Source organism: Dama dama, chromosome 11, assembly GCF_033118175.1.
Source record: "Dama dama isolate Ldn47 chromosome 11, ASM3311817v1, whole genome shotgun sequence".
NCBI classification, from domain to species: domain Eukaryota; kingdom Metazoa; phylum Chordata; class Mammalia; order Artiodactyla; family Cervidae; genus Dama; species Dama dama.
The window spans coordinates 4058032-4074867 of NC_083691.1; the positions used below are offsets into that span (position 1 = coordinate 4058032).

General features: G+C 55.4%; 1 protein-coding gene across 3 annotated transcripts in view; it reads left to right on the top strand.

Annotated features, from left to right (window-relative positions):
- The window catches only part of AK8 (adenylate kinase 8), a 135547-nt gene that overhangs the window by 5127 nt on the left and 113584 nt on the right, over positions 1 to 16836 (top strand). For all 3 annotated transcript variants that reach the window (XM_061156161.1, XM_061156162.1, XM_061156163.1), the window contains exons 3-4: positions 4374 to 4423; positions 6679 to 6792. In XM_061156161.1, coding sequence (XP_061012144.1) covers positions 4374 to 4423; positions 6679 to 6792 — 164 coding nt within the window. The remainder of the gene's footprint in view (positions 1 to 4373; positions 4424 to 6678; positions 6793 to 16836) is intronic.

Here is a 16836-nt window from a genome sequence, read left to right on the forward strand (position 1 = left end):
CCGCAGAGCCCTTCCTCCTTTCTCCACGTGACACCGCTCTGTCCCTCTCCAGCGGGGTGGAGAATTCAGACCCTCTTCGTTCAGCTCGAGCTGGGGGTAGGGGGCTCCTGACTGTCCTCCCCAACACCTGGAGTCTTAGGCTTTTGGCCCAGACAGTCTCAGGGAGTCGAGTCATTGGATCCCAGGAACCACAGTTCGGAGGGGTCGACTTGTTCCTGCAACCCTCCACCCCCACTCCCAGGCCTTGGCCAGCAGCTTGGAGGGACGCAGGCACATCTTTGCGCTTTTGCTCAAGTCCCACCGCTTAAGTGAAGAGAGGGCATCTCTGGTGCCCGTCCCATGCCCAGGCCTCCACCTCCCGGTAAAGCAAAGACGCGGGAGAAGGAGGGGAGGACGAGGAAGATGGGGGAGGACCACGCTTCCAGGGTTTCTCTAGGAGAGGAGAAGCCGGAAAGAGTTTCACGTGCCCTCATGGTTCTAGAAGAGGACAGGGGGCGTGGAGAGGTCCCCTGGTGTCCAGCGAGCATTCTTGCGGCCCTGGGCTTGTGGCTCAGTCAGTCTTGCCTTCTCCCAGCCGTACAGCGGCCTCTGTCACCTGCAGCCAGGCATTCAACCCCCTGCCGGCTCAGCCTGCACGTTGGGTGGGGGGGGGGGTTCCCTGCGAGGTGGGGTGACATGGCCAGTGGCCAGTGTAGAGGGGCAGAAGCCTCTGGACTCCTGGCATGGAGTGTGCACGTGAGGGGGTGGGGGAGCCGTTGACACAGGGCTGGCAGCCCCTTCGCTGCGAGAAAAGCAGATTTAGTACAAAGTGAGCATTTACAGTAGCCCTGGGCAATATTAAAGCAGGCGATGGTGTATATAATGGTGTGTTTCGTTTTTTATCAAACGTTTGTCCAAGAAAGCTGTGTATTAGAGCTCCAATACCTAAGGGTTTTCTTGTGAATTTTAAATCATGCTCCTAGTTAAACCTCAAAAGGCTCTGTGGATGGAAAGGTTTTTTGATTTCCTTTGAAGTGGGTTGAAGAAGTTGATTACTCTTGGCAGTCAAGCAGCCTTTTATGACACTGTTTATAAATAATTACTCATGAGCAGGGCTGGAGTTTCAAGGTGTTAGATTTTAAGAAACTGAAATTAATCACATAAATGTGTGCAAGAAATTAGGTGGAGAGAAAGGCCGTGTGAATGTTCCCCTTTTAAAGTATTTTCAGAGATGTGTACAATTTGGGTGCCACTTACAGGAGCCCAGAAGGCGGGCCAGGGTTGGGGGGGGGGGCCTTCCCCAGCAGCTGTGGAGCCTCGTAATTTTGTCAAAATGAGCGTATGACTTGGGAGTCTGCGTGTTCCCAAAACGCTGTTGTCAAGGTGCAGTCCCCCTTCTCCTCGGTCCCTCGGACCCCGAGCCCTGTTGGGTCTGCCCTAAGTTCTAGGATCCTATGGTGGAGGCCTGGGGTTGGAGCCCTGGAGAGGCAGCAGGGTGACAGGCACAAGGGCCAGACCCACAGCCCACTCCCCACACCCCCCGCCGACCGCTCCCTTCCTCTGGCTTTGGCAAGCGGGCGTTCTCCCCATGGTCCGAGCAAGCTCTGTGCTCTAACACACCAGGCCCCACCACCCTTGACCCCCTCCTTGCTGCCCTAACACTGCCCCTCCCCTCAACCTCCCCTGGCACCCTAGTTCCAATCTGCCCTGATCAGGTGTTCCCAAAGCCACCTCATTTCCAGACCCACCCACCTTCTGCGGCTTCTCTCCTCCGGTCGGGGCACCCGGGAAGGCCTTGCCCAGGTTCCAAGGCCAGAGAGAGGCCGGGCCATGCAGCCCTGTCCTGGCTCCCAGCCCTGCAGCTGAACGTGCCTCGCCTGCCGTGGGCCTGCGTCCAGAGCTTCACCGCCCCGTGGAGCCCAGACTCTGGACGCGCTCTGGGAGGTACTCTCCCTGGCGGCCTGTAGGGCCCACGGGTGGCCATGGCTGGGTGGCGGCGGGGCAGCCCCCATGGGCCCTGTGTGTGAATGGCACTCTGGGCTCAGGCTGCCAGGCCGGGTGTCCAGGGCGGCAGGGCTGCCCCCCCCACGCCCTTCGGTGGCCGCCCTTGGGGCTTTGCTCCTGTGGGTGGCCCTGGGCCTGGCCCCTGCCCGGGTGGGATTCTCTGAGCCACGCTGGCCTGTGAATAAACCCGCCTCTACTCGACTCAGCTCCTGCGGCTTGCACCCAAGGGTGCCAACTGGCAGAAGATGCCTGTGCCAGGAGGTAGGAATGGTGGTGACAAAGGTGGCCGATCACTCAGCGGCCACAGAGGGGACAGCTGAGGAGGAGGCCATCGGAGGCCCTGCTGTGTGCGTGGCTCCTCGCAGTTCTAGCTGCCGGAGTGGAGGGCGAGATGGGCTCCCTGCAGCCAGGACACCCTCTCCACTGCTCAGCAGGGGGACCAGGCTTAGCACGGCAGCAGCACCCCTCAGTCAGGAGAATCCCAGGGGAGGAGCCCAGTGGGGCTGGGGGCTGGAAGGAGGGGGTGAGGAGGACACCCCTATCGGGGAGGTGACAGGTGACCAGCTAGGAAGACAGGAGGAGCGTCATCAGAACGAGGAAGTCCAAGATGAAGGGAGGGGCTTGCCCAGGACTCCTGGGTGACCTGGATTCCCGGTGGGGGCGGCTCTTAGGGTGCCCAGGGCACATCCCGGCTCCTGCGGAGGTCAGGCCCCTCAACAGGGGTCCCTGGGGGCTTAAGGGGACACAGGGCCCACCGTGGCCAGAAGAACCCTGGCAGCAGTGGAGGGCGGGAGGCCCACCAACCGAGTGTGGCTTGGAGGGGAGGGGGTGTGCAGGGGTTTGCTGGTCTGGAGCATGGCCACGCGTCCCAGCAGCAGGTGCCCTCCTTTCCTTCATCCCTGATTGCATCGCCCGCCCAGGAAAGGCTCCGGGCTTGCAAGGAGCAGGTTACCTACATTTCACACCATGGGGCCAATGGACCAGGTTTAGAAAGGAGGGCCGCGACTGTTTGTTCTAAAGCCATCAGCTGGGGACACGCAGGAATCCAGCAGCAGTGGTGACGTGTGTGTGGCCTCGTTCGTGGTCCTCGGAGAGACTGCTCCCTTGCGGAGAGCCGGCAGAGGCCCCGCTCCCTCCCAGGTCTGGCGGAAGCAATCACCTCGCCCACCTGGCGCGGGCCACCATGCTCTTCCCAGCAGTACTCAGCCCCGTGCAAGTTTGGAGGAGGTGCTCAATGAGTGTTTGTGGAGTGAATTGGCGAATTACCTTGAACTTGCCCTCAACATTTTCCCTGAAAATGAGAAGGGGCTGTGGGGTGGGGCAAAAGTCTCTTCAAACCCAAGCAGCCTGGCTGGGTACCGGTGTGTTGATGATGAGTTCAGGGGCCACGCGGACCCTCCAGTTCCTTCTCCGTGTCCACTCTCAAGCTAGGAGGTCTCTGCGTGGACGCGGCTCCTTCTCAGAGGCCTGGCAGGAACAGGCCCCGTGGGTTGCTGTGCACACCTGTTCACCTGTCCCTGGGGGTGGGAGGGGGCCCGGCCGACAGGTGGAGCCAGAGGCCGGCTTCCACCCTCCTTCCTCCGGTGCTGAACGCCCCTTGCTCCCCACAATTGGGAGCCGGGAAGGAACCAGCTTGGAGTCACCTGTCCACACACCACATCCAGTTGCCCTTGTTTTGACCCAAGCACATACCTTCCAGGCCTCTTCTTTAGATGCTGGGCTTTTTTTTTCTTCTTTTCCAATGGCCAGTACCTACTCACTAGTCCAGGAGTGTCTTTAGGGCTTCTGCGGGGCCAGGAACCTTCCAGAGCCAGGAGTGCCACTCTGAAGCCCGCGGTATCCATTTGCATAGAAATATCCATGTTTGAAAACAAAGCCTTTCCTATCTGGGGTTTTATAAATCTGGCTCATACACTCCAGGCTTTTCCCCATTATTTCCTTCTGTAACATGATGGGGAATACAACTTGCTAAATAAAAAGGCATAAATATTAAAAAAAAAAAAAAAGAACACCTTTGAAGGTCGATTTACATAAAATACAGCTTTATTTGAGAGCGTGTCCCTGAGACAAAGTCCCTGTTTAAAATGCTTTATGGTGTTTGAAATCCCAATTGTTCTGGATATTTATTAGTTCGGCAAACAAGTTACCATGTCCACGTCCCCTTGGAGACAGAAGAATAAACCATCTCGGTGATCACTTACCTCTCTAAACACAGGATATGTTCTATGGTGGGAGCGTCTCAGAACCACCGGGTTACAAACGACCGCATCACTCCCAGAAAATGAAATGTGGGGAGGAGAGAAATAAATATACCCAGAGCTCTGCAGACACGGGAGGTGGTTTTTTTTTGTCATACTGAACAGTGACATTCAAATCTCTTTATTCCACAGTGCCGAAGATTATAATATTAGGTCCACCTGCCTCGGGGAAAACAACCATAGTAAGTGTATCATATTAACTGTGGTAATACAGTAATATCTCATTTATCCTGCAAAGCTGGACTGAGGCTGCCCCTCGGTGAATTTTCAACATAACTGAGACTTTCTTCATCTCTTCTCTCTCCTGCTTCCTAACTTATTTTCTCATTACAAGAGGCAGCATGTGTTTGTAGTAGAAAACCTAGAAAATACAAAAACAGAAACAGCGTTCCCCAATCACACAGTGATGAGCGTTCTTTGAACATGTGAGATATGCCTGCCAGGGTATTCTCATGGCTACGTGTCCACCATCTGGGCACACCCTTCATTCCACCCTTAGGATACGTTTCCAGAAGGAGAAGGGCTGGGTCAAACAGCACACATGTTTCAAAGACTTTTGGTATAGAACCTTTGGGTTCACCAGTTAAATTTTAATCGTGCAGTGTTTCAACCAATCAGAAAAGCAGAGAAACAGCACCAGAGAGACTCATGTACCCAATTCCCAGATTTTACAGGGACTTGTCAGTTTGCCACATTTGCCATGATTTTCTCTTCATTTCAAAGACAGTGGAATTTTCAAGACAGAGCAGATACCTCATCCCACTTCACTTCTCCCTTTCTATCTTCCCTCATTGGAGACAACCTCTGTCCTGAAGCTGAAACTTCGTTCCCTGTATGGTTTTAATCTTTCACCTCCTTTGTTAAGTACCAAAAACGTCTTCAAATTATAATCATCTGAGATGGAACTCTTTCTGTTCTTTAAAAAAGCCTGGTTAGTGAACATCAGGCACCGTAAGTTAGTGATGAACAACAAAGACCTGCGTACAGTACAAGGAACTATATTCAATGTCTAGTAATAACCTGAAATGGGAAAGGGGCTTCCCTGGTGGTTCAGGCAGTGAAGAATCTCCTTGCAATGCTGGAGTCCCAGGTTCACTGACTTAATGGATGTGAGTTTGAGTAAACTCCCGGAGATAGTGCAGGACAGGGAAGCCTGGCATGCTGTAGTCCACGAGAGCTCACAAAGAGTCAGACATGACTTAGCAACTGAACGACAACAACGGGAAAGACTGAAAGAATCCTACGCATATCTGAGTCATTTCGCTCTACGCCAGAAATGAACACAACATTATAAACCAACGGTATACTTCAATTAAAAAAACAAAACATCAGCAGACTCTGGAAGACTATGTCGTCACTGTCAGCACGCCTCCTGGGCCCGCGGGCTGTTTCTCTGACCAGCTGGCACCTCGTTTCATTCTGAAAAGGAATCAACATGGCTGGTCCACACATAAAGCCTCCTGCATCTACCCTGCTTTTGGAGTTAGACTCACCAGCTCATCTGTTTATCTGTCATCTGTCTATCTGTCCATCCATTCATCCATCTGTCTGTCTCTCTGTAGTTCTTCTACTTGGCCCCTCAGATCCAGGCTGTCGGCTTTGACTCTCTGAATCTTCCCTCCCAGTCTCCATTTCCCCGTGAGAAACCATGGACTCCCAGGCCTGGGACCCGGCAGCCACTGGCAGTAGCTGGTGTTTCAGCCACAATTCTTTTGGCAGATTCACAGTCCCCACCCCTGTCCACTGTGTGGAACACACAGAATCTAATTTTACAGGAAGATGATAATAATAAAATCCTAGCAGGCTGTTTCCTGATCTCGTCCCTGACACTTCTCAACAGAGAGGAGCAGAGAGATTAAGGTTCACACCTGTCCCGGGGGACCCCCAGGGCCTTCTGAACCATCCTGATGCTGAAATAGTCATCAGTGTAATCTTGGCGTTAAGAACATTTGGCTGCATGGTTATTCTTTAAAATGTATTCTTCCCTGGTGGAGTATACAGAGTGGTCATCGGTGAACTGAACACTGACTTGGCATGGACATGCGTCTCCCAACCTTTAAGAAAAGATGAACTTGGATTGCGTGTCATGACCCCTATTGAGGGCCTGTCCCCCTCTTTCCTGGTTTAAACTTTGAGTTAAGAACTCGTGGTCCAGAGAGCTTGAAAAGGCAGTCCCAGGGCAGTAAAGCATAGGCTTTCCAGGTTCACTTGGAGTCAATGGCTGGTTGAAGAAGAAATGGCAGGCAAGCAGCATCCTATGGCTGGGAGGGATTCTGTGGGTTTGTCTCCCCTGGTGGCCTCCTTCCAGCCAGAAACGATGACTCTTCCCTGTGGCCAGCCCTTCCTGGTAGAATTTGGAAGGACCCGGGCATTGGAATGGCGTCCTCCTTAGTCATTCCTTCCACAAAAACGTTCTTTTCCCCTTTCCTTTCTTCAGGCTATGTGGCTTGCCAAACATCTGAGCACCAATCTTCTCAGCGTGGAGAGCTTGATAGCAAAGGAGTATTCCCCTCTGGTGGCAGACGCCAGGATGCATTATCAGAAGTTCAAGGTAGGATGACGGGTTCTGGGAAACAGGATGGGGTGAGAGCTCCCTGCAAGGCACCCCCATCAGCTGCCGCACTCTTTCCACTTCCTGGTGGGTTGGGGTGACATGAGACCTAGGCCGGACGGGACCGAAGGAAGGGGAGAGGTCTTCAGTAGGGCACAGCTCCCGGGGGCTGCCGGGGACAGGGCTCGTGGTGTGCCAGCCTCAGCGGCAGTGAGCGTGGAGGGTGGCAGGCCCGCCCTGCTCTGCTTGGGGCCAGCCAGAGCTAGTGGGTGTGGGCAGGGCCGGCGGGGCCTCCGTCCGCAGGCGCTCTGCCTGCTGGCCAGCGCCAGGACCTGGCAGTCCCGAGCTGGTGGGGAGCCTAAAGGGCAGTGGTCCAGCTCTCCCTGTATTGTAGCTCAGGGGCACTTCCTTCCACCCCTCGGGGAGGGTGCCCCGTGGCATCCCCAGAGGCTGGGGGCCTGTTTCTACAATCCCACCACCACTGTCCTTGAAAGACCTTTTTAAAAGGGAAACTTAGGGCTTAAGCATGTTGGTTCTCTTAAATACAAACAGAAATTTCCAAATATCTTTTGAAAAACTCCCCTTTGGAGCATAAGGGGATGCCTTAGTCCATGCCGGCTGCTGCCACAGACTGGGTGGCCCAGAAGCAGTCTCCCGTACACTCCTGGAGGCTGGCAAGTCCAAGGTCATGGCGCCCGCAGACTCAGTGCTGGGAGATAGCCATCGTCTCACTGTGGCCTCCCGTGGCCAGAGGACAGGGGAGTGCTTCACGAGGCTGCATCTGCAGGGCCTAATTGTTCCCAAAGGCCCCACCTCCCAGCACCATCGCCTTGATGGTTAGGCTTGTGGGGAACGCAAGTACAGCAGGGGTGCACCTTCAGGCGTTCCTCACCCGCACCCGGGCTTTCTCTTGTTTGTGCGGGGAGGCGGCTGAGAACAGTGGTGAGCCCGCTGTTTGCTGAGCACTAAGTGTGTGCGGGCCTCCCCTGCCCAGGGCTCGGCCCGCCAGTCGGGGTGACCACCCGGGGCCTCCCGCCAGTCTCCACAGAGGCTGTGGCTGAGGGCTGGTTGCCTCCCATCTTCACCTTCACTCATGGGCAGGCTCTTGACCAGATAGGGACCATGTGTGGTCACTGTTCCTCCAAGAACATGGAAGGAAGCTTCCAGGCCTCATGGGCAGCCTGTGAGTGATGGCTGGGGGATGACTCTCGTGGCCAGCCCATGGTTGTAAGTAGCAGAGATCCACCCGGGCTGCCCAGGGCAGGAAAGGGAATCTGAAGGCAGGTGCAGTGACTCCTGGGCTCCGGATGGAGGGAGCGCCCACCTCCCTGTCTCTGAGGCCGGAACCTGGGCAGTACCCTGGCCTGCCCCGCCCTATGCGGTCGCTTGTCCCTTGTCCATTCTCGTTGTGGCTTTCCCTTCGTCTTCTGTGTCCCTTCGTCTCTGCCATCCTTGCCTGCTCATGACCACCTGCCTCGTCCCACTTCCTGTGTCTTCAGCTCAGACCATCCCCAGAGGCAGCTCCAAGGCCAAGTTTCCAGAAAAGGGAGCTGCATGGGCGCGCTGGTCAGGTGGCCCTGCCAGCTCTGGTGAGGGGTGTGCGCAGTGGGTATGTCGAGGCCCTGCAGCACGGCCGTGGGCAGGAGGGCCTGCCGGGGTGAGGACGTTCCTGGAGATGATGTGCCACTTAGGCAGACCCCCGACCTCAAATTTGCTGATTTGCTGAAAGTAACAATTTAATGGAAGAGAAAGAAAACCTCACTCAGCAAATCAGCAAAACCAGCCTCTCTACCTTCCCAGCTGGTGAAGCTCTAAAACCGCTTAATCCAGAGCACTTGCTGACCCCACGGCCCTGGCCAGGACTCTCATGGAAGCAAGCGATGCCCCCGGCCCAGCCCCCATGTCTTGCCAGAGTCAGAGTGTGTGGTTGGAGTTTGGGGGATGGCAGCTCTAGGGGTGGGAATACGGTTTTAGAAAGAAAGTGATTATCTCATTTCCTGCAGAAGCTAAACTTTCCAGGGTGGGGGAGGCAGGCTGATTTCTAGGATAAAGATGCTTTTATTAGGTTTATAAAATTCAACAGCGAGGAGGGAGTTTAAGGAAATTCCTCCTGGGTTTCATTACTCTAATTACCAGACCACATCGAAGTGCTTTCAAGGGTGTCTTGTTGGGGTTCTTTGGTTCGGAAGCTCGGGCAGGGGGGAAGATGAAAGGCCGGGCCATCAGGACTGATGAAGGAGGGGAAGGTTCTGAGGAGGCAAGGGGGCGCGTGGCCTTGCCTTGGAGCCACCCGCCCGCGAGGCCGCTCATTAAGCGTTGTCTTTAAAGTGCTGCTGATCCAGAGCCTTTATAGCTCTCTTTTGCAAGCAGCAATAATACCTTCAAATACGTAATTTTCTCCTGTTAATCTCTGCTCTGCCTCCTATATGGAATTCACTCGTACAGTTGGTGTTAACCAAGACATCTCCATCTTTGAAATTTCCAAGTGGTGGCTGAAACACTTACCAATCACCTCCTAATGTGCCAAGCACCCTCCTGCCAAACCACGGGAGACCCAAAGATGAGTGCCTTCTCCTTACCCCTGGGGCGGGTGGGTAACGAGGGTGCCCAGCCCAGACCACAGGACCAGGAAGCCCTCACGCAGTCGTTGGCTCGCTGAACTCACTCATTTCCTGAGGGTTCTCTGAGCACCTGGTAAGCCCCGAAAGTGGCTCTGCGCACACAGGCAGCAAGGTTTAGGGACTCTGTGGAGCCAACCCCAGAGTTGTGCTAAAAGCAACGATGTGGAAGAACCCAGCATCCTGCAGAAGACCGGCACGGGCAGGGGCAGCTGAGGAGGCTGGGGGCTCCAGGCAGCCAGGGGTGGGAAACAGCTCTGTGGTTGGGTGGTTTCTAGCTTTGTTACAAGAAGTTGTAAAGGTGCTCAGAAGCAGTGGGAAGCGTGTAAGAACATCCGCGGACCCGTCACTGCTTCAGGCAGCACCATCAGCTCATAGCAGTCCCGACCCATGGAGACGCCCCAGCCCCCCGCTTCCTGGTCGTTTGAAAGCAAACCCGCATGACACTTCGTTTCATCTGAGGGTGTGCTAGTCTATATCTGCCGAGAGGCTGAATATATTATACAATGGCTGGACCAGACATAAAAAGAGATCTCTGGCCCGCAGCCTGCAGCAACCGGCCCAGGAAACCAACCTGCTGTCTTCAGTAAGCGGCTCTGGAAGCTGGTGGGCTGAGAGTTACTAGCCTGGGAGGAAGCCAGCCTGCGCCTCTGGTTCAGTCCAGGATGCCCAGCAACAACCCCGGTCACAGTCGGTCCCAAATGGCCAGGACTTGCTTCAAAGTGAACTGCCGGCTTCCCTAATCCTTGTCCCCACTTCTGGCTTGTGACCGGGGAAGGCCAAGTCCACTCGCCTCACCACGCGCACAGGACGCCCAGCCCTCCGCCTGCCAGACGCTGGCGCTGGCGGCCGACCCCCTGCTGGAGCAGACCGCCCCTGGGTAGACTGGGCTTTCCTCCTTCAGGAGGTCTTTATTTCCACGCCCCAGAAGATAAAGGCACATTAAAATAAAAGCACACAGCCCTACACTGTCATGCTTAGAAAACTTACCTGTATTTCTCCAGCGCCCAGTCAGGGTTAAACTCCCCCGAGGAGGCGGGTGTCTCGCGGTTCTTGCCACTGGCCCACCCCCCAGCCCTGCCCCAGGGCACCCCTGGGAACAGCTCCCTGGACAGGTGTCCCTCATCTCCTCTCCACAAGCCACCTTGGCACTCTGCGGTGCCCCATTACTAAGTTCATTGACCTGCCTTATCAAGTCTCTCTTCCTCATCTGCCCCCTCTGGGTCCGTCTCCAAGCCTGCCACCTGAGTCAGTGTCACAAACGCCACAGAAAGGCTCAGAGGGGGTGGCCCCCGGGGGAGGGTGGCGTCGGGTAGGGAGCCAGCATGAGGCCAGTTGGAGCCCAGGGCACGAGGTTGAAGGCGGCACCTGCCCAGGTGCCAACCCCACACCCGTATGACCCGAGCTTGAGCCCCGCCTTGGGCTTGTGTCCAGAGCTCCTGAGAGCCTCAGCCTGGTCCTGGCCCCTCTGGGAGTTTGGGAATCGAGGGAGAAGAGAGTCAAGTCCTGCTGGGTTCTCATCACGCAGGACGTGATCGGAAAGTGAAGAGGTTCCACGGGGAAGGGACATTTCTTGGTAGCTGAAGCTGAATGTGATTGCTCTCGATTATTTTAGATTTTTACTGGGAAAAAAGAAAAGCTTTATTAATTGAAATCCCTGCAGGAAGCATGCATATTTGCAAATGTAAAACTGCCCCATCCAGAGGTCCTCAACCCGAGCAGCGGGTTGCTCACCCGGCACCTGTTGGACCCCCTTAGTCTGGGTCTCTGGATGTGGGGCCGGGCGTCTGGAGTCAAACACCCTCCCTGGGGAATCCGCGTCTGGTCAGCTGGGAGCCCGCCCCACACACCACCCATCTCTTCTCATGTCATTACTTGTACAACGCAGTGATCACTAAATCGAGGTTTCTTCTGGGACGCGACTCTCGCATAAGGAGCAGAACAGCCTGTGTTTGTCGTGTGACAAAATGACTCACACTCCGAAGGCCGGCCCAGCCAGCACGCGCCAGAGCCGGGTTCTTCCTGACTTCAGTTCTGTTTAGCTCCTGACTTCAGTCCCATTTACAAATTAAGAGCCTGATGGAGCCTGATGCACCCAAGTGCCCAGGTGGCATCACCATTAGATAACATCCAAATCATGGGACGTGTGCCCTCAGCCTGCCAATGCCCACAGAGTGTGGTCCCCTGCCAAGGTTCCCAGGATCGCCCCTCAGGCCTGGCTCCCAGTCCTCTGGGATGGTCTCCGTCCGCCACCCCACCCCACCATCCCACTGCCGCCTGGGTGCTCCCTGTTGTGGAGGCCGAGCTCCGACATGGCCTGTGCGCTTGGCCCTCCCCCGGCTGACCCTCGAGGCGGTGGTGTGCAACAGTCCTTGGGGAAGATTTGGGGTGGTGGAGGAAGTTACAGCCCAGGAGGGAGGCAGAGGAACCCGAGGACCAGGCTCCGTGGCTCCTTTCAAGTTCACTGGCCTTTCCCACCCTCGGGTCTCCCTTCCGGCCCCCTCCCTCTGCGGGGCTGTCGGCCGCCCCATGCTGGGATCTGTGCGCTCCCTTCAAAGCCTGGTGCCCTGCTCTCCGTTCCCCCACCTCCTGTCACTGTTTCAGAAGCTAGAACTAGGTGAGTCCTGCCTCAGAACTAAGAGAGTCTCTGCCACGGAAACCTGTTCTGACAGCCCCAAGAAGCGGGAGAAACTTTGAAAGGAGAGTTGTCTTTAAAGGATTCTCTGATCAAGTCTTAAGTGAGTTCCAGTCCAAGTACAGGCCTTTCCTCCCCCAGCAGCAGCCCCTTCAGAGGCGAGGGGGTGCAGTCAGGCCGACCAGGAGCCTCAACTCTTCCCCTCCCAGCTCTGCTCCAGACGGAACTTCATACCGTCGGTCAGGACACCTGCAACTCCTTAGTAAGCGTCACCCAAGGGTGACCCGGGGACGTCAGGGGCCCCGAGGGCGGGGCCTGGTGATGAAACCATGCAGGCTTCTGTCATCACAGGGGAGGAAGCCGGGGCCTGAGAAGTTCAGTGAGGTGCCCGGGGACAGCCAGGGCTTGAGCGTCCACACCAGGGGCTGCCCCGTCGGGACAGGGGCAGCACCTACGAGATTGCAAGCCAGTGGTTCTACCCCGGGCCTGGGCGCTGGGAGGAGAAGAAAGGTCCAAACTGGAGCCACACAACTGATTCTGCCCTTTATGGCAAGGGACCTGGCCGGCTGGCTGTCGCGTTGCCCCTGCATGGGGAGACAAGGGCCGGGGACCTGTACCTGTGCTGACCTCGAGGACCAGCAGGGGCTGCCCGGGGCTCCATCCAGTTTGTCCCTGATTCTCCCCAAAAGCCACACTTTGGGGGCTGGGGTGGGAGAGCGTGGCAGAGCTCAGGAAGGAGGGAGCCTGATTGCCGCAAAGACAGTTTGACAGGGCTCCGAGCGGCGGCCCCCGGGAAGCCCCTGCCGCTGACGTGACACATCAAAGCTGGTACCGAGACAGCACCGAGGCAGGGAGCAGTGGGGGGCACCCGAGAGGGGCCGCGCTCAAAGTCGCCAGCCTGTCCCCCGCCGTGTGGACCGTGGGGGGCACCGCGCTCCACCCGGACCTGTCGCCTTTCAACCCGTGTTCTTTGATGGGTTTGCACCCCCCCATCCCCTGTGTCCCAGAACCTGTTTGAATGCTGCCTCCTGAATGGGTGATGACAGGGAAGGGGGAGGAATCATGGGTGGAAATCGCTGTTTCTGGGGTCGGCAGGGACACCCAGGGACAGGAAAGGATAGGAGTCATGCAGAGGGAAGGGGCAGTGCTCCTCCCCGTTCCCCTCGACAGTCCTGGGGGGCAACATGGGCATCAGCAGGACAGGTCCCTCTCCAGCAACTTCTTCCACGTGCAGTGGGGCTCTTGGCTGCTGGAGTTTCTTTAAGCCAGTGGTTCTCCAGGTGTGGTCCCTGGACCAGCATCCTCAGCATCACCCGGAAACCTGCTCAAAATTCAGATTGCCAGCCTCACCCCAGACCTGTGGAGTCAGAACCCTGGGGCGGGGCCAGTGATCTGTGCGTTAACAAGCTCTTGCAGGGTGTGCGTTCTGGTTGAGAACTACTGGCTTAAGCAGGAAGTTGACAGACAGCAGATATAAGGACACAGAGGAGATGCTGAAACAGGCTGGATGCTGGCTAGCCTCTGGCCTGCTCTTTTCTGTATGTGTCACTCATTCATTCATTCTCTCTCTCCTGCTCCTGCTTTTGCTGTCACTTTGTAGAAGCCACAGTGGCCCCATGACTTTCAAGGTCTGCTCTTCCTCTTCTTTTTTTTTTTTTTTTGAAAGCTTTTTATTTTTTTTTCTTTTTTTTTTATTATTATTATTTTTTTTTCCAGTGGGTTTTGTCATACATTGATATGAATCAGCCATGGATTTACATGTATTCCCAATCCCGATCCCCCCTCCCACCTCCCTCTCCACCCGATTCCTCTGGGTCTTCCCAGTGCACCAGGCCGGAGCACTTGTCTCGTGCATCCCACCTGGGCTGGTGATCTGTTTCACCATAGATAGTATACATACTGTTCTTTTGAAATATCCCACCCTCACATTCTCCCACAAAGTTCAAAAGTCTGTTCTGTATTTCTGTGTCTCTTTTTCTGTTCTGCATATAGGGTTATCGTTATCACCTTTCTAAATTCCATATACATGTGTCAGTATGCTGTAATGTTCTTTATCTTTCTGGCTTACTTCACTCTGTATAATGGGCTCCAGCTTCATCCATCTCATTAGGACTGGTTCAAATGAATTCTTTTTAATGGCTGAGTAATATTCCATGGTGTATATGTACCACAGCTTCCTTATCCATTCATCTGCTGATGGGCATCTAGGTTGCTTCCATGTCCTGGCTATTATAAACAGTGCTGCGATGAACATTGGGGTGCACGTGTCTCTTTCAGATCTGGTTTCCTCAGTGTGTATGCCCAGAAGTGGGATTGCTGGGTCATATGGCAGTTCTATTTCCAGTTTTTTAAGGAATCTCCACACTGTTTTCCATAGCGGCTGTACTAGTTTGCATTCCCACCAACAGTGTAAGAGGGTTCCCTTTTCTCCACACCCTCTCCAGCATTTATTGCTTGTAGACTTTTGGATAGCAGCCATCCTGACTGGCGTGTAATGGTACCTCATTGTGGTTTTGATTTGCATTTCTCTAATAATGAGTGATGTGGAGCATCTTTTCATGTGTTTGTTAGCCATCTGTATGTCTTCTTTGGAGAAATGTCTGTTTAGTTCTTTGGCCCATTTTTTGATTGGGTCATTTATTTTTCTGGAATTGAGCTGCAGGAGTTGCTTGTATATTTTTGAGATTAATCCTTTGTCTGTTTCTTCATTTGCTATTATTTTCTCCCAATCTGAGGGCTGTCTTTTCACCTTACTTATAGTTTCCTTTGTAGTGCAAAAGCTTTTAAGTTTCATTAGATCCCATTTGTTTAGTTTTGCTTTTATTTCCAATATTCTGGGAGGTGGGTCATAGAGGATCTTGCTGTGATTTATTATGTCTTCCTCTTCTAATCCGACACCCTGGAAGAGCCGTTCTGGGGCTGAGAAGCCTGGTGCCTCCCTCCTCTTGTACTGGTTTTCTTCCTTCTGTGCTCCGTGTGCCTGCAAAGCGGCTGCTGCCGCTCCAGCTCTTACATCCTCTCAGCTTTGGATCCAGTGGAAGGCAAACTTCCTGCCCCTGATGATTTCACTCTTGTCCTGGGTGTATTAAGGACACCTGAGGGTAACGACTGCCGCAGCACCGAGCCCTTGCTGGGGGCCACACACACAAACACCAGCAGCCGCATGTCCCGCCTCACTTAATCCTCACGGCAGCGCTGAAGGACTCCGTCTGCATCTCATTTACAGACTCGGAAAGCAAGACTCAAAGCTTTGAAGGCACTGGCCAGGGTCCTCAGGGGGTGGTCAAGGCCCAAGTGGAGAGTGTCTGAGTCCGCACCCAGTCCAGTGGTCCCCCAAGGTTCTCCCTGGGAACATCCTTCTCCCGAAGCCGGAGAGAACCTCCTGGATCACTCCTCACAACCTTCCTCCCCCTTCTCCTCTGGCCCCTGACCCTCCCCTGTGGGCGGATTCCCGGGGTGTCCTTCACCACCACCTCCATCTGCCCAAGCTCAGCCTGCTCTTGTCGGGGACCCATTCAAACTGCTCAAGGAGATGGCAGGTCAGGGCGCTCCTGGAAAATCCAGGAGACCTCGAGCCCCTCAGAGGATTGTCCCCTCACCTCCCGGGTCCTCTCTGCACGTCCAACACCCCATTCGCTGTCTCAGAATCGCTCTTGTGTGCAAACTGACTGAACTGTTCACTGCGAGCAGATAAACATGGCAAACATCAGTAGTTAGAGGAGCCGGGCGCAGTCTGTTTCTCTGACCCTTGCTCCTAGGCCCTAACAAGAGTGAGGTGTGGACGAGTTCTCCACATGCACGGACACTTACTAACGTCCACATCCGAGTCAGCAGCCCCGAGCATCCCCCTGGCCTGTCCCAGCGGCTCTGTGCTGTCCCAGCTCTGTGTCCCTTCAGGTGCCGCTGCAGCATGGCAGGCAGACTCGGTAGCGTTCCCGAGGCGGGATCTGGTCACTCCGAACGCTGGGTCTAGGGTGGGAGACCCAGACTTTTCTCCAGCATCACTAAAATGTTGTCAGGGCCCCCATTCACCCTAAGGACACTTGGGGAAATCAGGGCAAGGTGCTTGTCCCCACTGTCCATCCCGGGCCCCTGGCTTGGCAAAAGGAGCATAAGGTAAACCTCCTCTGCCCCTCACCCCACAGCTGGGCGCCTCTGTGTGCACCCAGCGCACATCTGCTCGGCCCTGGTCCCAAGGACCCTGCCCTGCACCCGGCAGAAGTCCAGCCCCTCCCGGAGACCAATCAGCCCTGAGGTAGCTTGGGAGGTATGGCCTGGGGCTGGCCCAGTGTTTGGGCAGTTTGGGGAGAAGTACCAGCTTTTAGTGGCTGGGGGTCAAGGGGACACCTGGGAGTGGGTTTTCCAGGGGCACCAGCTCTGGGCATTTGAGGTTGTAAGAGCAGACCTTGTGAAAACGGGATGTCAGCTCTCGTCCAAGAGAGAGGCTGCGAGGAGAGAGGAAGCAGAAGGAAGGCCTCTCTGCGCGTCACCCCGAGGAGCCCCCTGCCCACCTGCACTGGTTCATCCTTCCTGAGCCTGGCCTGATCGGCTTCAGGCCCCGCCTCTGCTCCTGCCTGGCTGTGTAGCCCTGGGGAGGTGACCTCACCTCTTGGAGGCCCAGCTTCCCCAACCGTAAAAGGAGGATTAAAATAGTACCGACTGCATGGAGCTGCAAACGTGGGCTGCCGCAGACTGGCACCCAGCACGCCCTCGGCAGAAGCCGCCGCAGATTCACTCCTCCCTGCGTGGATTAAGGAACATGACGTGTCGTTAGGTCATCAGTCAGCAGGG